Source organism: Coffea eugenioides, chromosome 2, assembly GCF_003713205.1.
Source record: "Coffea eugenioides isolate CCC68of chromosome 2, Ceug_1.0, whole genome shotgun sequence".
Classification (NCBI taxonomy): domain Eukaryota; kingdom Viridiplantae; phylum Streptophyta; class Magnoliopsida; order Gentianales; family Rubiaceae; genus Coffea; species Coffea eugenioides.
Window position 1 is genome coordinate 67,213,119 of NC_040036.1, and position 22,508 is coordinate 67,235,626.

General features: G+C 34.6%; 1 protein-coding gene and 2 long non-coding RNA genes across 10 annotated transcripts; 1 reads left to right on the plus strand and 2 right to left on the minus strand.

The window, feature by feature from the left end:
- The first annotated feature begins 2,130 nt into the window (after positions 1-2,130).
- LOC113761802 lies at positions 2,131-3,935 on the plus strand. Of its 2 annotated transcripts, none has more exons than XM_027304939.1 (2): positions 2,131-2,606; positions 2,700-3,935. In XM_027304939.1, exon 2 carries the CDS (start codon positions 2,798-2,800, stop codon positions 3,704-3,706), a length of 909 nt encoding a protein of 302 aa, XP_027160740.1. In that variant the 5' UTR covers positions 2,131-2,606; positions 2,700-2,797; the 3' UTR covers positions 3,707-3,935. The 2 variants fall into 2 exon arrangements, with proteins under 2 accessions (XP_027160740.1, XP_027160741.1); XM_027304940.1 differs by having other exon boundaries at positions 2,703-3,935.
- Positions 3,936-8,393: 4,458 nt separating this feature from the next.
- LOC113764098 lies at positions 8,394-13,369 on the minus strand. 6 transcript variants are annotated; one of them, XR_003467469.1, is made up of 8 exons: positions 13,327-13,369; positions 13,145-13,238; positions 12,832-12,966; positions 11,323-11,431; positions 10,138-10,268; positions 9,655-9,886; positions 9,304-9,472; positions 8,394-8,731 (listed from the first exon to the last, which is right to left on the minus strand). It is a non-coding gene; the product is annotated as an uncharacterized LOC113764098 (long non-coding RNA). The 6 variants fall into 6 exon arrangements; XR_003467468.1 differs by having other exon boundaries at positions 12,832-12,981; XR_003467467.1 differs by having other exon boundaries at positions 12,832-13,052.
- A 369-nt stretch (positions 13,370-13,738) lies between these two features.
- LOC113764099 lies at positions 13,739-14,212 on the minus strand. Of its 2 annotated transcripts, none has more exons than XR_003467472.1 (3): positions 14,156-14,212; positions 13,898-13,988; positions 13,739-13,776 (listed from the first exon to the last, which is right to left on the minus strand). It is a non-coding gene; the product is annotated as an uncharacterized LOC113764099 (long non-coding RNA). The 2 variants fall into 2 exon arrangements; XR_003467473.1 differs by having other exon boundaries at positions 13,742-13,776; positions 13,898-13,955; positions 14,156-14,210.
- Between the last annotated feature and the right edge of the window lie 8,296 nt (positions 14,213-22,508).

Here is a 22,508-nt window from a genome sequence, read left to right on the forward strand (position 1 = left end):
AGTTGTCCAAAAAATTAAAGAAAACGACCTTACATAGTTTATGTCATCGTTGAAGTGAACATAACATAGTTGTCACAATTTTGTTATGCTAACAACTAAAGAGATGGATGGTATTCTAGATTTGTAGTTGCCTATTTTCATGCATGGCACATAGAATACAAAGTCACAGAAAAAAGAGTCTTTAAGGATATTTCACTCTTTGGTTTCTTACATGATTTAGAAGTAAGAAATCGTTGAGGAAAAACCCTCCATAATTATCTGATTAATATATTTGTTTAACTCTAGATCAGGGCTACAAGCAGATTGAGTCAACTCGCAAATTGGCTCAACAAATGACTCAACTTCGTTGGACATTCATCGAGCTAGAGTTGGTACCAAAAAACTCAATAAGATGCTCGAGTTAAATTTGAATCCAAAAATACTAGACTCAAAGGCTCGTCGACATACTAATAATTAATATTTTATTTTATTTTAGCTCAATTTGGCACAAACTCAGTCTTAATCCAGTTGGAACGTAATTCGAATTTAAACTTGATGTCATTTTAGGTATCCAATCGAGTCCGAACTAAAATTCAAGCACCATATATTCGAGTCGACTGGGTCAAAAATTGACTCAACTGAGTCGACTCAACTCATTTAGAATCCTGCTCTACAGTCGACCAAAACCTAACTGATTTGACTTAACTCGTTTAAAACCCTCCTCTACATTTTTAAATAAAAGACCATGAATGTGAGAGAGTAATGTACATATAATCTAAGACAGGAAACAAATATTCTTAATCACTTGGCTGTATCTGATTTTTAAATGCACCTATAGTAATTTGTAGCTGGTCAAGGATCTTAATTAACTGGGATTGCTGCAGATTCTGAGTATTTTGAGGCCCGGCAGAGGCAGACCACCATTACCCCGTCCCACCACCACTTGCAGGCCACCACCAACCACTGCCGGCATTAGGAATCCAAATGGTGTAGTGTGCATTCCTTGACCTAATATTAAATGCAACTTCCCAACTCTCAAGAACCGTTTTCCTTTATTAGTCTAAACCTTGCCCTGTACTTCCTTCAAATAATTAAATTCTTGCAAGGATATGCCAAATTAAATAGTAGCAAACATTTGCCCTTTATTTGCTCCCATTAGTTTCCCCACATTAAATTTTACCCTTCACTTTTCATGAAAATCAAAACCCATTTTATAAGGTTAAAAAAAAAAACCCAATTTGTTTTCTTTTTTCTCGTAATCTAATGTCCGAATAGCTTTCGAATGCTCAAATGCAAAACTTTACGATCAATCAAAAACCAATTGACCTTTCCAAAGGCAACCCTAAACCTTACTATCAATCCAAAACCATATATCCTTAATAAGTATTTTTCAACTGCCAATTTTCAACAGATAATTCTCAAAAATCTAGGTTACACAAAATTATACCCAACTACCCCTATATATATATTGAAAAATATTATTTGCACTATCAGGATTTGTTTTATTATATAATCTAATAAATAAGAACTATATTATTAAAATAATAGTGAGAGGTCCCCACGAGATTGGTCCAGTAGTAGCAGCGGTTCTTTGGGACACAAATGATCTTGGAATCGAAACTGTTCTCCGGAACATCCTATGATTCACCCTGGAAAACGTTGTGTGGGGCCGCGGCGTTTCCCTTCGATTTGGTGTACCGACTCGGATCCAAAGAGCTTGGGTCAAGACATGTTTCGAGTTAAAAAAAAAATAGTGACAACGTGATAAAGATTTTCCCCTGTATTTTTTGCCCTAGATTTTGTCTTCCATATTTTATATTTCATAGTATTTTCTTTTACCCCAGTAATTTTTTGTTGCATAATTAACACTTAGACCATCATGATCAATAATTAACATGAGTTTCAAACTTGAAAATTCTTTCTTCAAATAGGCAATGTGGAAATCAGTTTCTGTTAACCAACACTTTTTTATGACTAGACTGCTTTACTTAGGTGCTAGATTACATGTGACCATGTCAGGTAAAGCAAAAATAGGGAAAAAAAAGTTAAAAAACAAACAGAGAGAAACAGTAGTGAAAGAGATGAACAAAAACAAAAACCAAAAAAAAGACAGACAAGACTAGATTCTTTTTCCTCCTGCTTTCTTCTGAGTAAATAATGATGTTCGAAATCCAGCCTTTCCACCACTACCATGGTGTCATCTTGCTCTTTTCCTTGGCCTTCGCCACCTCATCTTCTCCATTCTTCTCATAATTTATTGACCAGACCTGTTATTTTTTATATGGGGTTTTCAGCTTCTTTGGTACAGGAGAGCCAGTGACAGTGAAATGAGTATGAGGAGTCTCACTTTTTGTCTCCTTCTCTAGTCTCCCTTTCTAAATTCTTTATCTTTTTACTGTCTACATTCCCCAATTTTGTCTCTTGATTTAGAGGGACCCTCCTCATCCTTTTATTTTATACTTAGTACTAGGACTTCCTTTTTTTTCCTCTCCACTGTGGATTCATGGGTTTTTCTGTGCAGCAGAATGCATCTGAACTGCTCCCAGCCCAGATCAAATCTGGCCTTCTCTGGTAGATTTGAACTGTTTTCTCAAATGGGTTCTCGCTATTTTCTCTGATTAACTAAGGTATGTAACTGAATATACTTTCTTGGCTTCAGATGATGTTGTCTAGTTATGAGTTTAGACTTAAATTTTGTGTCCTGTTTTTACAATTTGTAGAAGTCATCCAAGAACTGCTTTGGATAAACAAGGGGGAGGAGAAGGGGACATTATTAAGCAGATAAGAAGTGAAGTTTCTTGTTTTGGGTGTATAAGCTATGAAGGATTTTCCTTCTTGTTTTGGGGAAAATGGGGTTCAAGTTGCAGATTTTTCATCGTCATCTTCATCAACTGCTAATAAAGCTGCTCAGAATTTAGTAACTTCTGTTTATCAATGTCGATTGCGCGGTAAATCTTGCTCAATAACTGTTACTTGGAGTAAAAATTTGATGGGTCAAGGCCTTAGTGTTGGGATTGATGATAACACGAATCAGAGTCTTTGTAAGGTTGATATCAAACCGTGGTTGTTCTCTAAGAAGAAAGGGTCGAAGAGCTTAGAAGCAAGTTCTAGTAAACTTGATGTGTATTGGGACCTTTCTTCAGCTAAATTTGGATCCGGGCCTGAGCCGTTGGAGGGCTTCTATTTGGGGATTGTTTGTGAGAGACAAATTATTTTACTGCTAGGAGACATGAGAAAAGAAGCTTTGAAGAAAACAGGTGCCACCCCTGCTTCATCTGGTTCTGTTCTGATTGCAAAGAGAGAGCACATTTTTGGTAGAAAAATGTTTGGGACTAAGGCTCAGTTTTGTGACAATGGCCCTGTACATGATCTCATGATTGAATGTGATACGACTGGCATCAGCGATCCATGCCTTGTTATCCGGGTGGATACTAAGCCATTATTGCAGGTGAAGCGACTGACTTGGAAATTTCGAGGGAATCATACCATTTTGGTTGATGGGATTGGAATTGAAGTATTTTGGGATGTTCATAACTGGCTCTTTGCTACGTCACTTGGAAATGCAGTTTTCATGTTCAAGACTTGTGCGCCACCTGAGAAGTTATGGGCTAGCCAACCTCTCTGTGATCCACAGACATTACATTGGTCATGGTCACAGAGATTCCGAGATACTCAGTCACATAATCTTGGTTTCTCTTTGATATTGTATGCTTGGAAGAATGAATAGAAGATTTTGCATTCTTGGTTTGGTTGAGTGCTAACAAGACCCTCGCTGAGCTGTGATTTTATTGACTATGAGCTTATATTATACTTGATTATATTTCTCCATTTGTTTAATAGCTTATTTAGTACATTAAGAAGTTCAAGAAAAAAATGAGAAAAGAGATAGACAACGTTCTTGTCATTCCTTGTAAATTCTTAAAATTGAAATGTCTGTCATTTGATCTTTATTTCTTTGGGAAATTTCAGTGCAAAAGTTAGCTCCCAGGATGCTTGTACAAAAACTTTTTTTGTTTGGAGCATGGTGTTGTCTCTTTTTATTGCGCCATGTATTGATGAGCTATGTCTCTCTGGCTCTTTGCAGTTTCAACTTACCTGTAATCATATTAGATATAGGTGTTAGCCATTTGTGAATTATAGTGGATCTTTTTTCTTTATGATAACCAAAAGAGACGTTTGCTTGAATTCTTTACCTGTAATGATACAGGAAGGTTGAGTTTGAAGCTTGAAAAGCTAGTTGGGTCAAGATTTGATGTATTTGCATTGTCCATGTAAAACTTGGTCCAGCAAATTATTGCTTCATTTTCTCTGAGGGACATACTGCACTACGTATATTGGAGGAGCGAAAAGATGTTTTCTAGAGTTGGTATGAATTCAACCCTCTTACTTCCACATATTTTAACAATTTAGGGCAAATGTAGCCTTAAATCCTCAGTGTCAATGTTGCTTGGAGATTTCAAGGCTTGGCAGCACATAGACCTTTTTGAAAGTCTACTATTTTGGGATTTACTGCTATTGCGACATGGCCAGTCTTAAATCCTCAGTGTCTGATTTCCTTATGCATGAATAAAGCTTACTTATATTTTTTTATGTGGGGTAACACTATTTAAAAGCTAAGAGTGTATGCTTTTGGAGAGGAAAAGCAAAGCTGACCTATGTTTATACAAGCTTATTGTTTGCAGTTCACATGATCTTATTACGAGTGCCTTTTTACTGCTTGCTTTTTCTATTTCTCTGGGAAGCATAAGAGAATCTGTAGGAAGATCAAAGCTTGGCCAGAAATTGATGCAGATGCTGCTATAGCAGTTTTTACCTTTATATTTTATTCTCTTCCTTTGCACCAATGCTAATTTTATTTAAAAAGAAAAAGCACTGAGGTGTTTGCCTGTAGTGTAATTATGGCATATATTTCTCAAAATGCATATTTTTTCCTCATTTGTCAGTACTGTAGATATTTTTTAAATCACTAGGTACTTTTATGCAATCACACCTGTGGGAGGAAGATGGAAGGATAGGTTCTTTTTGAGCTTATTTAGCTTTGGCTTTGCAGGGCTTGGAAATGGATTCAGTATTATGTACTCTATGGAATTATTTGGTTTTAGGAAGCCGAATGAGAATTAGAGACGTTATCGTGTCAAATCAAGTAACATTCTTTCAGGATCTGTAGAAGAGAATGTCTGCCTTGGGCCAATTAAGTAACACATTTTAAGGATCTGTACAAGAGAATGCCTGCCTTTGGGCAATTATATGGTTCAGTACCCTTTGTCTGTCTTGGGGCATCATATTGCTCTATGTAATTGACACATTTAGACTTACAGTATCATTCAACTTTTGACTATTTCTTCAGAGGTTTTGGCCTTTTCATTTATCTGGAAACTAAATTTGGAGTTTGTGAAAAGTGTCCTGCAAGGTGAATAATCAGAAACTGAATGAATTATCTAATTTCTGTTCCGTGCTGTTACGTGAAGAAAACGCACTTCTTGATGTGAATTTCATGTATTAACTTGTTACCTTCAAGGCAGGGCTTTTATATGTTTTAAAGAAATTGCCTCTGATCATTTCAAGAGTTACATCCATAACAAAGGGATTGTTATAATTAACTGAGTTTGCATGTTATCATGGATTATTTGGTTGATTCCTATGTATATGATTTGTTATTAGCTCCTTTTCTTCTATTCAGAATTGCATCCACGCATACCCTGAGAGCTAGTTAGGTAAGAAGCCTCCATGCCTGAATACATAAAGCAGTCTGGCTTGAGGTTAAACAGGAGAAACTGCTTAAGGCTTGAACTGTTATTCAGTTTGCTTCGTGGAAATTTAGTTCTGAAGAATCTTAATCCATGAAAAATAGAACTTATTAGTCTTCTTTCTCAAGGTATGTGTCCCTAGATTCATTTGGATTTACAAAGCTTTCTTCCTAAATGGTCAAGGAGAGGAACTACTAAAGGTTTCAGATGTTCTGTTTGTTATACTCAGTTTAGATCATTGAGAATTTTCAAAGCTGAAAATGAAATTCAGTTTATTTCTCAAAAAATTAGACCTTGTATGTGCTATAATTGTCCCTGCGAAAGTTACATTTTGTGGCTGTTTATATGTTGCATACTGTATCCTTAATTAAATTGTGTATAGAAGGGTAGACTCTGAGAGATTAATTTTAGGAGACTGCAGTGTATATTTGATGTGACAGTCTCTTTTATTAGAGTCAAATGGAGTCATACTTTGTCCTCCATATCTGGATATTCTTTTGCGTGAAGGTTTACGTGTGGATTAGTAGGAAGAAGGCATTCGTGGAAAGAATTGGCAAACTTTATTAATCTATGATCTGATAAGTTTCAGTATATGAGTACGTAAATAAGATAAGATCTTTTTGAAACGCTTTATGAAAAAGGTAATCACTGCATATCGTACTTTCCTTTAATGACAAAAAAGTGTTTTCTGTCCGGTTCTTTTGTTACAAGGTATATCTAATAGTTGCTGTTAACATTCCATTTCATTACTTTGATTCGTTTATTACATTTTGTGCCTTTGCAAAAAAGTTGATTAGACTCGTATATTGACTAGACTTCAACAGATCAAAGGTGATTGTAAAGTTCTGCAATTGTTTAAATCTAACAAAAGGGTATGATGATCATGGAGCTTGGTATAGCTTTTCTAATAGGTGAGACAACGCTCGCCAGTTAACAATCAACACCTTATTGGTCTTGCTCACATGCCACTTCTGGACTCTTAGATTTAGTAAAAGGAGGTACTTAGCTTTTGACAGGGGGAGTGTTTGGAAAGCAGTATTATATTTTTACAATTGGAGTTTATCTCTATTGATGTCAAAGTATTGATATGTTAATGTTCATTGGCATTTCATACATATAGTCATATTCATACGTACAGTGCAGTCCTGAGGAAGTTCGATGCTCCATTGATGCCTGTTGAGTCAATCGAGAACCACAACCAAGGTGAAAAACTTGGTATTTATATTCAAAATTTCCTTCATTCATGCACTCTGCCTGTCAATTCACATCTTCTCCCCAACCTTAGATATACAGACGCGTCTAGAAAGGTAAGAAGGCTGTCAGGGTTTGCATAATGTCCCATCATATCTTTTAAAAGTGCTGTGGTCGATTTTGATTTCAGTGTCGAAGCCTTGTCTTATTCATCTAGGGATATGTTTTATCCAATAAATGGACAGAATGGTGCTGTTCTAGATTACTGCTAATCTCACTTGCCTCAACTGGTAAATCATGAACTTTGCAATAATGCAGATTTTGTAAGCTCATTTGCTTCCTTCTAATACTATAGTAGCCGTCATCTTTAAGCACGTACTTTTGTCCATTGATCATTGTGCTTTCTAGGGTTATTCAATTGTTGTCCCTGTGTTGCTGCAGCAGAGAGCTTGAAGATTGTCTTGTCATTGCACTAGGATGCTTCATGCTGGTATAAAGCTTTCATCCTTCATTTTGCATTTTCTGAGTAATGTTTGTGACATTGCCTCATCTTTCAACCATCCTGAGAATTTGAGCGTGCAATTATCATTGACCCGATACGACTGTATAGCTGGATATGGGGTTGTTATCTTGCATACCATTAACATGCTAGCATTAACTATTGCAACAGAAGTTAGTCTTGAAAATTCCCTGGCATTAGCAAGGAGATAAATTGCCTGGTGAACGTGCCAAGTCGGCAAGTTCCAGCAGAATTTTGCCGGGTCAAGGGCTTTTGCGGTTGCAGGTGGAGAGAGTAATTTGCAAACCCTGATCAGGCCACGGTTGATGTTTGTCTAGATCTAGAGCAGAATGCAAATTTCAGGATTTCTTGTTTTTTCAACAAAAGCCAGGCCAAATCAACTGCACCCCATTAGTTTTACGTAGATTGGCAATAACAGACTGATTGTAGAGTGTCTGTATGCAAGCAGCATATTCAGATTACAGGACAAAATCATCAAGAAATCATGGCACATAGCTAACTTTGATACTCCAAAAACTTCTTGTGGATTCATGTAATGTTGCAAGGACTAATCACAGCACATAGCTAAGTTTTGTTCTGTGTCTGCCAGTCTTCTATTCTTTATCTGTTCATGTTGCACTTGTTGACCAACAGAAACAGAAATGAGGAAGGGTATTTGTATATCATATTACTAGGGGTCGCTTCCCACGCAAGGCGTGGGAACTTTAGACCTGTTAGCAAGGTTCCTTACCATGGAAAAGTAGTATATATTAGTAAGGTGTCACTGAGTTTAAGCAATTCCTGATTTTCACTTTTCTGTTTGATGAGCAGAGGAGAACTGGTCTGAGTTTTTTATATAATTGATTACTGCTTGAAATTGTCATTGTACTGAGAAGTAATGAAGACAAAACAAACTTGATTAAATATATAGAGAATTATGCATGGGTGAGGGAAGGGAAAATGTTGAAAGAGAAAAAGAAGCGAAAATAAGAAACAGATAATAATAGCAATGCGGAAGTTGTATACACAATCTATAAGCGCAATAAGTGTCTTACAATGAATGAGCATGAGCAATTGCTTTCACTGCATGATGTTTTAGGCTCTGATATTAAGTGTGAGCAAAAATCAATAGAATGAGTTTCCTGTCATAAAAGTAAAAGAATAACGTCCATGCTGCTATAAAAAAAAAAAAAAAAGCAATAACTGACACGCTAGTTCAGGCTTGTGTCGTGAACTATGTGTTACACATGAGCTCAAAATGCTTAGTCCATTCAAAGAGCTCCAGTTCTGATTTCCTTTCTGCAGCACCATGAATCTACCAATTACAAAATTGTCCGTGAGCAAAGCTTGTAACTACTAAAAAAAATCCAACATAAAGCATTGTCAACGAAAACAATTTTTTTATTCTATAATAAAGAGATCATGCATCTATTGTGACTAACTGTGAAATGAAAATGATGCATTTCTCAATCTTCATTACACAAGGAGGAAAGTTTTAGTCAAAGTAACAGCAGGGGAGTTGGTATGTGGAGAAGGTGAGAGTATAATAGCATAGAGGTAGTAATAGATGGGAAAACACTGAATATCCATTATGTTGATGTAATCTAAAATGGATGCAGCAGAAGAAATAAGAGTCTGTATACTTCTGATGTAGAGAAGAAAATGAAACAAGAAGATTAATACTTATGAGTTATTGTACAGCATTAATGAGATTTTATGCTCAGGTTAAATCAGTGAATAGTGGCATCCAACATTCCTAATGCTCAAATTGCAAGCATCTTGCTCATAGTGTCCTGATGCTTATCCAGAATAAAATTTTCCAATTGCCGTCTATTAAATAAGGGGAAAAAAATCAGGGAATCACTGTTAAATGAGGCAAAAAACTACCTGAATGCATCAACAGGGGAATCGCTGGCACATCTGATGTCAAAGGCTCCAGCAATGATATGGCCTCGCTCAGACCAGTACCAGCACATGATATGCCAAACATAAGAACTGGACTATGATGAACATGTGGATTATATGATTCAGAGAGCAGGGAGACGATTTGAGGAGTCTACATTTTAAGATTAGCAACTCAATTAGATGGATTGTTCAATATGTGCATTTTCATCGATCCTTGTAGAAGGTTAGAAAAAATTAAGAGCGAATACATCATATGAAAAGTTGTTTGGAGAAGTAAAGCCTTGTTGTCAAATTCTTATAGCCTAGAACATAAACCATATGCAAGTGCCAAACCTGAACGTAAGAGAAACTAACCCAGTGCCAAAACTGCAGTGTGCCTAACATTGTCACTCAATTCTGATGCAGCAAAATGCAGCAGCTGTCAAATGGCCTTGTTGTTTGCAGTTCTACTGTAAGCCAATGCAAATGCATACATTTATCCATAACGTAGTATGGGGTCTTGATTCCAAGTTATCTGCTCAATCAGTGTATCAGTTGCTTCTTCTGTTCCATAAACTGTCAAGAGCTATCCCCAATGCCAAATCGTTAGAAATGTCCAACTGACTTTTGATTTCTCTTTTTCACAAAAAGAGAGAATTCATTTAGCTTTTAATTTTAGAAATAGATTATAGACATTAAGCAGAGATGTCCGAGTAAAGGACATTCTTTAAGGTAGGTACTATGTTGAATAACTTGTAGGAGACAATTTTTAAAAAAGGAGGAAAAGTGCAAAGATAAAAATAGGTACTTTTTTACTTAACACAACAAGGCAAATACCTCAGCATTAGCGCTTGTTAGACTATCACACAGGAACTGATTTATGCCTTCCCTATAGTAGACAATGCTTGTGTTTCTCGTAGTGCTGTTGCGCTAAACTTAACCTAATTTGTAGCCCGGGTGAGCCAGTTCTGAGAGTTTAAACAAATACAAAATGTTAGATAGAAATGACTACGTTTATCATTATGCAACATATAAAATGATGAGCAAAGCAGGTGCACAGTAAGGTGCTGACGGTTCTGACAGCATGCATAATGCTATTAGCGTATATAGTTGCATTATGACAAATATTATTTCTCATCTCAACAGATTGCTTTATTGTGTTGAGAATTAGGACATGCAATGTAATATGCAAAAAACCAACAATTAGTCAAATACTTCAAAGAAATCTAGTAAACTGAGAAACTATCTTGGGAAGAGAAGAAAAGAAAATAGGGAAAATGCCTTAGTTATAATAACTATATAAGAATTGCAATGTCAACTGTATGGAAGTCTCTCCAGACAGTATTCCTTTTATTTTTCATAACCTCTCAGCATAAACATCTTCCTTGAGACTGGAAAGTTGGTCCTTCATTTTCAAAAGAAAAGCTTGGTGTTCATTCTCTACAAGGTTAAATGCTATTTGAAATCCCAATAAAGCATCATTATTGCTTTCTGTTCTTAAGAGTTTCTCAAATACAGCTGCAATGTCCTCTGGTCTATCCAAAAAACATGAGAAGCTGACATATGCTTAAATAATGGGGTGATGGCAGTTTTTGGAATACTCTAACAAGAAGACGTTGTATCTGCATTAAAGTAGTTGAGGGTCAGAATTTCTCAAATTTTGACATCTAATATATTTGGACTAATGTTCTCTAGAATTAGTAATAAGGTTAACAAGAATGAATTAGAATTATGAACAAGGTTAACAAGAATGAATTAGATAGATATAACCACGTCACACTAATATTTTCTAGAGCTGACAAAACTGTGAGAGACCTGATTACAATAGTATAGGGTTACTTAAATGTTGTCACTTCTTATAACTGCTTCCTCAATCTTATCCAATCTTTGGTATTTTATGGCTATTCTCACAGCTTATTGATGCTTTCTGTTAGTTATAAACATACAGGGAGGTCCAAAAATGAGATAATGAGAAAAAGTTTAAATCTATAGTGTAATCTAGCATTTCAGAAGTTTACATACTTATCAAGCATCCTTTCAACAATGGATTTTGATCTTGAATCTATCTTTGCTGCTTTATTTGACTCAGCAGCCTTGGTCTTGAGGTCAGGACATTCGTCTATAGCTTTAGCTGAGACACAAAAGCATATAATAGAAAAATAAGTAAGACGTGCATGCCATGGTTAAAAAGAAATGCATAGTTAAGTTATGTAGTACCAATGCCACTTTATAGTCAAAATTTAGTATTTATCTAACCATGATTTATTTGAAGGCAGAATTCAAGAATAACATCCTACCTAGAATACTTCGGACATAATATGAATCTTCTGATGACAAATTTACACAAATGATAGCTCTTAGAAATTAAGATTGAGAGCCTTAGTTATGAGTTGGTTTTCCTTTAGATCCTTGAAACTTTCAATTTTCTACCAGTCTGCCATGCTGGATCTATTTCTTTCTGATAAGGAGGTTAAAGAATGGAAATGAAACATTGGTTTCCATATTTTGTATGATACCAGTCTCTCATGAGGGACTTGTTACGTTTACCAAAAGTCATTCCCAAGGTTACCTAGATTCTGAGCAGTTCCAGAACGAGGAACAATTGGGGATCATAGAATTCTACGCAATCTAAATGCAGAAGGCTGGGCGTAAGGTTCTTTGGGGTACTTAGAAGGGACAAAGTTCAATACTCATGAAATGGTTCTCTAGATCATATCAGAAAAATCGCTTTTTATGCAATTTTCTAGATAAACTATTCAAACATCAACATTTAGATAAATAATTATGTGAAATTGTCTGATAAGACACTAAAAAAAAAGAGCATGTATTCTAGGAGCATAACTTGACTCCAACTTTCGAACTCCAAAAGTGGAATTCCAAATCGTCAATAATACTTATTAGAATTGCACTTATCGAATTCAAAGTTCATCAAGACTCGAGCAATTAATGGTAACACAGTAGTAAAACCTAGATGTGATTCCTACATTTCTTTTATTCCATTCCTATTTATTTTTAAGTCAGATTTGGTCTTCAAACTCGTTAAGAAACACTGCATCATTTTTTATATCATGGCTATCATAAAAGAAGGTAAAACAAAACTTAAACAAATAGATTTGGACTTGTCTCAACTTTTGAGACAACATAATGATTTGGAGCAAGGAAACATATTAGTTATTGATTATGTGCTTAAGTTTCTTGAGCTGTTTGTTCAACATTCAGTTGTTCCAAGTCCTCGAAAAATAATTAATACATAAAAGCTGGTCTGTAGTATGAAATTATGAAGCAGTTGCAGGAAAAGAAGTTTTTATCAACTAAAGGATGCTTTTTGAGCAAAGATGTCAAGGTAAATCAGTACTTGAGTTATGGGAGGTTGGAAATGAAGAAATTCAAGTGATAAAAAGAGCACTTAATGGACTCAGCTGAAGCTTTCCTATATTCTGAACTTGCAGAGACATAAAACATGAAACTTTCCCATGAGAGAAATTATACAAGTGCAAAAGACCATATAAAATGAAAGCTATATCCTCTAACCTCCTTGATTGGTCCAGAAAGGAGAGCTAAAGTTTCGGAATCTTCCTTGGTCTCCATCAATAGAGCTGCAAGCTTTGCCTCAGTGCGCTAACGAAGGAAAGTTCACTTCTCATCACGTGTCTATTGCACAATTTCCTTGCATAGGGCAATCTGAACATCAGATGCGGCAGGTATTTTGGCCACCGTATCAAGAATTCCACAGATAATTTTTGCAGCTTTTGCTTTGGGGATCAAGGAAAAGAAGGGCCGAAGTTGGATCAAAAGGTTCTTAAGTTCCTTTGTCTTATTTTGTAGAGAAGGATGTCCAACTTACCAGACAAAAGATGTATGAAGACGCTTACAATTTTGTCGAAAGAATTAAAGGCTAAGCTGCATCTCCACACAATCAGTGCCCAAGCCAGTGGACCCTGCAGTTATGTGAGGAGTCAAGACATAAAGAAGCAAATCTTAATGCCATTTAGATGAAAACAAGGCATCTCCAGATTGATTGCTTACCTCTGCAAAAGAGAAGCAAATCATGAAAAACTTCTCATTTCTACGAAAACAAAGAAGCATGACCAAGAATAGTGTGTTGGCGTAGTAGCAGAAGTCCTGAATGGCAAAAGAAGTACATAGTGACACAAGAGAAAGTACATTTTGTAGGAGATGAAGTCTACACTGAAACAGAAAAATTCACAGATAACATGTACCATCAGAATTCCAACTAAACATAGAGTGATTTTGTCTAATTAAGACTCTAGAACCTCTTCGACAAAACATCTAAATAACCGAGATACACAAAACAAAAAATATTCGTATAGTTAAATGGGCCAAAACAAGAAGTTGCAAAACAGGAAGAGCTTACCAAGAGATAATAATGCCATTTCTTGTATCGATAATAAATGCACCGTAGAGGAACAAATATGATAGAGAGCAAACAATATGCATAAGGGACATCTTGAGGCCCTGCGCCACAATAGAAAAGAACCACAAAAACAAATTAGCAAATGACAATCCACAAGGCCTAACTAATTATTCGAGGGATAAAGATAACTGAATTATCAAATCTCAAGAATGTAATACTCACTGGCACCCAACAGAAAGCAGAATGTTCCAAACCCAAGAACACTCAACAAATAAGTCACCTATCAACCCAAAAAGCTCCCAATCAGTGCAACCTAAAATCGACATCCCAGGTCACCAAACCATAAGCAAAGATGCTAGTAAAAGTAAATAAACAATGAATCCCGGAAACAAATATGAGCTACAAAGTTGTTCTTTTAATAGCTACTGAGACCATCTGACAAACATATGGTGGGTTTTGGTCGGTCAGTTACTTGATTACCTTGTTGATGAATCTTTCGTGCTCTTCAGCCCGTTTGGCAAAGATCTGTTTATTATGAATCATATGGTGGGTATGTTGCTCACGTGTCAGTGATTGCCCTGTATTCTCCAGATGAGGCAAATGTTTGTCTGTCCTGTATACACTTTTAGTTCATCAAACCCGCATGTGGGCATTTGCATCAAGAATTCAAAGAAAACAGCTTGTGTTAAGTGAAGCAGCGGTAGCTGGCCGGGAAAACATAAAAGCAGATATGGAGTCAAATAAAGAACAATTTCCATAACAAAAGTAGAAGGCTATCGTGAAAACACAGAGAAAAGGGGATGAAATGCAAAGAAGAGTAATGACTGACAGAACTCAGAGGGAAAACGGTCTCCAAGAATGGGTAAAAAGTTAAAAAGGCTAAATTACGTAAAAAGGCATAGTTGGATGGAAACCCATCCATATAATTAGAATCTAGAGGGCTAGAAAAGTAATAAAGAGCTATTCTATCAAATCCTCCCATCACATCTATCAAATGTTCAAAACACTCTCCAACCAATATTACGATCTCCACATTCTACTAAACCTCCGGGTAAGACTTGTAATAAGGGCAAAAAAGACATATTGTCTAAACAAATGCACCAAGCAGTTGTACCAGCTGCAAGAAAAAGAATAAGCAAGAGGTTGAAACGACAAAATTGGCCCCAGAAGAGCAGATGAAATTGTAATGATCAGGAACCACCAAACGCCTTCTTAAAAATGTAATTAAACAAGAAAAAATTAGCTGGCTGATAGAAATCAACGTCACATCTCATTAATGCTTCTTGTAAATGGTGTAAAACAGCCAATGTTCCACTGACATCGGCTAAGCCTTGCAATAAGCAACAAGCAGTTCCAATAGCAGTTCCAACAAGCAACAGGAACCTCCAAACGTCTTCTTATAAGAGAGCTGATGAAATTGCAATGAACAGGAACCCAAAACGTCTTCTACAACATTCGGCTAAGGCTGCCCAAAACGTGTTCTACAACATTCGGCTAAAGCTTGCTGCAGATGAAAAGCTAGAAGACAAAAATGCCCCTGAAGTGAGCAGATGAAATTTTAAGTACAAAAATGCCCAATGAACAGGACCCAAAACGTGTTCTTCACTTGAAAGCGGCACCACTGTAGAACATTTCTAATGCATATGCTTCTTATGTATATGTAAGGACAATTCTAATGACCTCCAAATTATTATGTTTACCATAATTCTTGATTTTTTTTCATGATTGTTAGGTCTATGACCTTAAATGATGAAAACATCATTTAATTCAATAATTCAGTTGAATTTATTTTTGATCTTTCCCAAAAGTGTAATTTTAATTTTAATTCAGATTCAGAAGTTTAATTGGAGTTTAATTCTCCATCTTTTAATTCAGAATTGGAGTTTAATTGGAGTTTTAATTCTCCATTCTTAATTTAACTCCATCTTTTGATTGGAGTTGAATTTTAATTTTAATTCAGAAATCTAATATTTCTATATCTATGAGTTGCGATTATTATGTCTACAATAATTCTTCATTTTTTTTTTGATGATTATTAGGTCTATCATCATATAATTCAATAATTTAGTTGAAGTTTATTTTTAATTTTTTCCAAAGTTTAATTTAATTTTCATTCAACAGTTTAATTGGAGTTTAATTCTTTAAAAAAATTAATATTTTTAATTGAATAATTTGGGAACATCCATTATCATTTAATTTAACTCAAGTTAATTTCAAGAGGAGATATATTTTTTTCTTCCCAATCCACACAACTATACATACAATCAATGTGGGGTCCACGGTCCACAAGCAAGAAAGCAAAAATCTCCAACGTATATAATATGTGAAACGGGAAGCAGCCTGATGGTCCTGAACCACAATGAGAAGCAGGATGTTGCAGTGGAATGTTAAAGTGGGCTCCACAGTCCTAAAGCAGTAAACCAAGAGTGCAACGTACAAAGCACAACCATCACAAAGTGCACTCCAACGTACAACATCCTCAAGCATGGACTTCACGGACAAAAATGCCCCTGAAGTGAGCAGATGAAATTTTATGGACAAAAATGCCCAATGAACAGGAATAAAAACGTCTTCTTATAAGATATAAAGATTATAAGATATATATATATATATATATATATATATATAAAGATACAAAGCTTTGCTTTTCTTCTCTCCATTTCCTCTTGCATCACCTTCTTGCTGTCTCTTTTCTATTAAACCATTAAAAAGAAGACAATAAAAAAAAAATACTGAAGAGGAAAATAATTTTCCTTGAAAGTACGGCGAGGGCATTATAGTCATTTCATACAACCAAAGGTGGCAAAGTGTACTCTGGCAAACCTAGAGGGGAGTTATTTACAGTTATCACAATTCTGAGGGTGGTTTATCCAATTATTTGTCACTCTTACTGGGAAGCACAGGCGGAAACACAGTGCCCCTTCCTGCAATCCCAAGAATTCCAAAAATCTCAGTTTGCCCCTCCAAGGACTATAAAATTGTTGTGTGGATTATGAATTTTTGTATTAAAATAGGTTTTGATTGAATACTTGCCCTAAATTTGAAAATATGGCATGCAGCAGACCTGAAATTTTTATTTACAAATATAGATTTTCACCTTAAACAACTATTTTGTTATTGAGTATGTGGGACTTCAACCTTAAGAAAAAAACATTTTTGCCACACATTGGATGTTTGGCCCCCAATTGGAAAACCTAGTCACGTTGTTCCTGGGAAGCACCCTAGTTCCCTATTCAGATCAAGCAGCCTATATGAAGCTATGGGACCTAAATTTTCCAGCTTTGTTTTGTTTGGATAGAGTATTAATCTGTTTGGATAGAGTATTAATTGAAATATTATTTGTTATAATTACAGTAGCATTTTTTTGTGATGTGATGTACGTGAGATAAAAAAATGATGAAAAAAAATATAAAAAATAAATTAAAAAATGTGTTTATAATACAAGAAAAATATTATTTAATTATTTTAGGTATCAAACACTTAAGAATTCCATCAATAGGTACTTTTGTACTTGACTCTTGCTAGACCAATTTTGTGACCAGACATCTTTATTCGCCATGTCTGCCATTAAATGGAAGCACAAGTTTTCAGGTCGTGCAATGAGTGAACCTTTCTATTTCCTTTTTTTTCTTCTTGTTACGGTGTCATCTCTAAACAAATGTAGCCAACTAAAATATTTGTTTCAAAGGGTTAATCTAATTAAGAAAGACCCTAGGTGTTACTCTTTTGAAAAAGTGAAGTTAAATCAGAAAAACATTGACAAACGAAGGACAATAATGATGATGATAATTGGGTTCAGTCTTCGTTGGTTATCCGTGATTCTATTGGATCATCTCCTTTAAATATGTTAGAGTAAGAGTAGGAGCAAGTGTACATGATGATAATTGACAAAAAAAAAATAAAATCGAAGGACAATAATGGACGTGAGTTTGTGATATTTAAATGTAAATCAAGTGTAATAGCCGGTGCGGTGCTCATTGAATAGTAACTAGAAACATCCAATTTTTATGCTTCTTGGAGAAAAATTCCCAATAAGCCAGAAAAATCCATTTTTTTATGCCTTTTCAAGAAAAATCCAATTCTTAGACCTCTTCAATTATATCTTTGGAAGAGTGCTTAGGCTTGATAAAAATGAACTCATAAATAAAGTTGATAAACTAATAAACTCCATGCAATGTAGAGCAATTTTACTTTATATATATATATATATATATAAAGAATTAATCAAAAATACAACTAACTCAAACAAAACAAGAAACTCATACAATGGTAGGAAGAAAAACTCGTATACATCGGGGGAAGTAGCAATCTTCATAATGGGATTAGGACCTCACAAATTCCAGTTCAAATCAGTTTACCCCTAAGATGTAAATAAAGTAAAGGTATGGTGTAAACGAATCTTAACATAATATAAATAAGCAGGAATTTGTGAAAGAAAATGATCATTCTGCTCTCAACTGGTCTGAACTGAACAGGAACTTGTGAGGCTCGTGATCCTTCGTCGCGACCCTCCCGAGTTGGGGTACACAGCTAAGCTGGATTAATTTATTCTTTTGAGTTCTTTCGAACTTGAACTCCGACCATTTCTGTAGTTGTACAAAATGTGGTAAGCTCAATGCCTCAATCACATGCACATGTGATGCTGATTGACAGCTCTTTTATCCTCAATCCAATGATTGCTTTGCATCTTGAGTTGCCACTGCCTAATCTCTTTTCATGACTATCCGCAATTCTAGCCATCAATTTTTAACTACAACTAGCAATTTCTCTTAATTAATTATAGAGGATGAAATAAATCTGCCCCCTCAAACTAAAAAACACGGTTTAATAAGTAGGTTTAAGCCTGTTTCATCATATTTTCAATGCAACCCTTTTTTTTTTTTCTTTTGGTTTTGACAAAAACAAAAAAAGAGACTGTTTTTAGCGCTCGCCTTAGAAGCTAGTTTAGCAATTGTTCGTGAATTAAATGATGTATCATTTTCTTTTTGGAGTATATCATTTAATTGTTACAAAAAAAGAAAGTCAGTCTTGATTTATCGATCTAACATACAAGGGGCGTGCATCCAACTGGAAATTAAGTCGAGAAAGTATATAAACGTAAAGGAGATTTTTATTTTTATTTTGTTAAATATTTGGGGAAGTTGTGAAGGGTAAAATAGAGGGGATATGCAAATGAGATAATTAATGTGAATATATGCATTTAAATGATAAATTACGTGTAAATTAGGTGCACAGTTGGGTCCATATTACAAGAATCCTATTCATAGAACACCGTTGTCCAAATGCTATGACTGAAATTTGCCATCATACACGAATCTTAAAATGATCAATTGTAAGGACATTGATTAAAGAAAAGGTTTAGACACAATAGAGCCTTAAACATGCTTTATAATACTTCCATTTTGTAATATGGCTGAAATTCTCGTCAAGATTTTGTTGGTATATGTTCCGTTTTATAATACTCCTCCGACCCACTTTGATAATTTTGGTTTTTTTCTCGTATAGTTAAAAAAAATTAGTTTATTTTGTTGGAAAAATAAAATCTAGTCTAATGTTTTTCTAAAATATCCTTACATTAATGTTAGGAGTATCACTAATCACTACACCTTTACATAAATTACAACAGTTATAATAATTGTATATTGCACCATTCAAAACATATATCAAAGCAATTATTAGTGAAAAAGTTAACTAGTATATTAAATGATGTAGACTATACTTAGTATATTAAATTTGGGTATTTTAGAGAAGTTAAAAGTCAATTATATTTTTCAATTGGAAGGTGAACTATAATTTGAGATGGATTAAAAAAGAAAACAAGACTATCAAAATGAGATGAAGCGAATAGATAAAATCTCCGCAAAGAAATTTTTTTTTTGGTACTTGTACTAGTACATTAGTACTCCTTTCATTGCATCAAAAGAACAAAGAAATCAAACAGTTGCGCAAGGGAATCAATGTACTTTTCATAATTAGGCGCATAAAAGCGCTGATTTCTCCGCAATCATTGTTGAAAACGCGCTTTCCTTCTTGCGCGTTAGACAAAATATTCTTAGCCAAGTAGATGAAAATAGATACTATTTATTTAAGAATTATGTTTGAGCCACTTTTGTCAATAAATTAGCAAAGATTTCATGAGAAGAAAAAGCAAATTGGAGGCAGCTCAATCTATGATACGATAGATTGTCTAAAACCCTCCATCTGAGTATGTGAAATTCAACTTTAATCCCATTTGGAGCATTTCTCTTTATTTTTTTTTCTTATAGTAAGGGAATGATGGGATTTAAGAAATGAAAACATGAAAGGTGGAAATTGAACTGAAGACCTTTAGTTCTTGGAGGCTGAAGGCCCTCAACCTTGTTTGTATTGTAAATTATTTGAGATATTTTTACTGTAACACTTTTTGTGATGTGATGTATGTGAGATAAAAAGGTAATTTGGAAGATAAAAAGGTGTGTTGGAAATTGTAATGATGATGTAAGCAAATAATCCTCTATCCAAACAAACCTAATTAATCTCGGCTCATCGGAGTATTTTGTCTCTCACAATAACATTTAATACAAGTTAACAACAAACAACTTTTGATTGAGGGAAAATTTGCTAGAAAGGGCATGCTACAATGCAAAATTAATCGATAAAATGCAGTTTTTACCTATTAACATTTTGTGTACTAGTATACAGCATATTGTGCACACAAAATACTATATTGTCATGGCTTACAAAAATTAATAGGTGAAAATTTTGTCATCGTCATTAATTATGCTTTGAAGCACTCATTTTCAGTAATTTTACCTTAATTATCTGTTGAATTTAAGGTAGTATTCAAGATAAAATGCTCTATAGAGATATACAAGGGATCCTCTATCACGAACCATTACACAATCCCATATCCCAATATCTTATTATTGATTCTCATTAGAAAACATTAAACCATTATTTGTTCTTTTTAGTTTTTTTTTTTTTTACATTTTCTTTAGTAAAAATCATGGTATATTTTTTCTGCACTTTTTCTTTTTTTGAATACAGAAAGTAAAAACCAAGATGCAGATAATTGTTACTTTTTTTTTTTTTAACGGCAACGATAACATTTTTATAACTTAATCTACAGGGAGGGGAGCATAAAGAGGCTGTGTATATGAGATTTTTTTTTTAATGGTAACGATAACATATCTATAACCTAATCTACAGGGAGAGGGGAGTCTAAAGAGGATGTGTATAAGGGTTTTTTTTTTTAAATGACAATGATAAAATTTCTATAATTTAATCTACAGGGAGGGGAGTTTAAAGAGATTGTGTATAAGGGGCTAGTAGAGGCCAAAGAAGCTGTGTATATGGGGGGGGGGTTTAAATACAACCTAAAGAGATTGTGCATAAGGGTTTTTTTTGAAACAACAACAACAACATTTTTATAATCTAATCCATAGGGAGGGGAGTCTAAAGAGACTGTATATAAGAAGCTAGTAGAGTCTAAAGAGACTGTGTATCAGAGTTTTTTTTTTTTTTTTTTAATGGCAACGACAATATTTCTATAACCTAATCTATAGGGAGGGGAGTATAAAGAGATTGTGTATAAGGTTTTTTTTTTTTTTAAACCTAATCTACAGGGAAGGAAGGTTAAAGAGACTGTGTATAAGGGATTGGTAAGTATAAGAACCTATAGCTATAGGTCAAAGAGGTGCTCTTGCATCTTAGGTTTTTTTTTTTTAACGGCAACAATAGCATTTCTATTATATAACCTAATCTTTTTTTTTTTTTTAAAGGCAACGATAGCATTTCTATTCTATAACCTAATCTACAGGGAGGAGAGTCTAAAGAGATTACGTATAAAGAGTTAGTAAATATAAAAATCTGACTAAATCAAAGGGATTCCTTTCTAATGGTACAATTGTTTTTTTGTGGTTAGACAATTGTTACTTGTTGGGACAGCAATTTAATGATAGCAACTATACTCTAATTTCCATATTCTGGACGGGACAAAAAGTGTTCTCTCATCTTGCTGTTTCCAGATGGGCTGCCAGGCTGTATGATGCCGAAGAAACTGTTTGGCATTCCATCAAAATTCATCAATGCTTTCTTACCCATGTGAGGCCCATCAGATTTTGGGGAATTTTGGGCCCACAATTTTCTCTCTTTGTCGAAAGTAACCCAGCACAAGACGGCACCGTTTCCCCATTTGCTTGACCGCCGTATTGGAAAACAGCATCATTTTTAATAAATAGCTTTGAACATTTTGTGAGGCTTATTAGTGTTGATAAATGTTTGTTCACATATAATCTTGGACATAATTTATTTATTAGAGATTTATGTTTGACAAAAGTTTTAAAATAATTAACTTTAACTGAATGAGTTTTTGGATAGAACTCGACCAATGGACCTATGTTAATTTTTGCTAATAGTTCAAAATAAATTTGATCAAAATGCATGAGTTGGCTTAATGTGTGGGATTCTGCTCGCATTGCTATGTTGTTGCCGACTCTATATTTCTGATGAATTTTAGAAATATAATAGACGCTATAGTTTTAAAAGTTATGGACGTATAAAACTTTCTTGATCGTTATTTATGTCGTTTGGGATATTAATTATTATAAAAGTGTCTAAATATCATGGCAAAAAAATCGGAGCAGATTTTAAATTTTCATAAAAGTGTCTAAATATCAAGGTAAAAATATCTAAAATATAAGATTGAAGAATAAAAAGATAGGACAATGATCCATTTGGAATAAAATAGCTGCTAATGAAAGCCAAACTATATGTTTAGACTTGTAATTAATCTCCTTTTTTTTTTTTTTTTTGATTTGAGGGACTTGTAGTTAATCTTGATTCTTGACTCTTG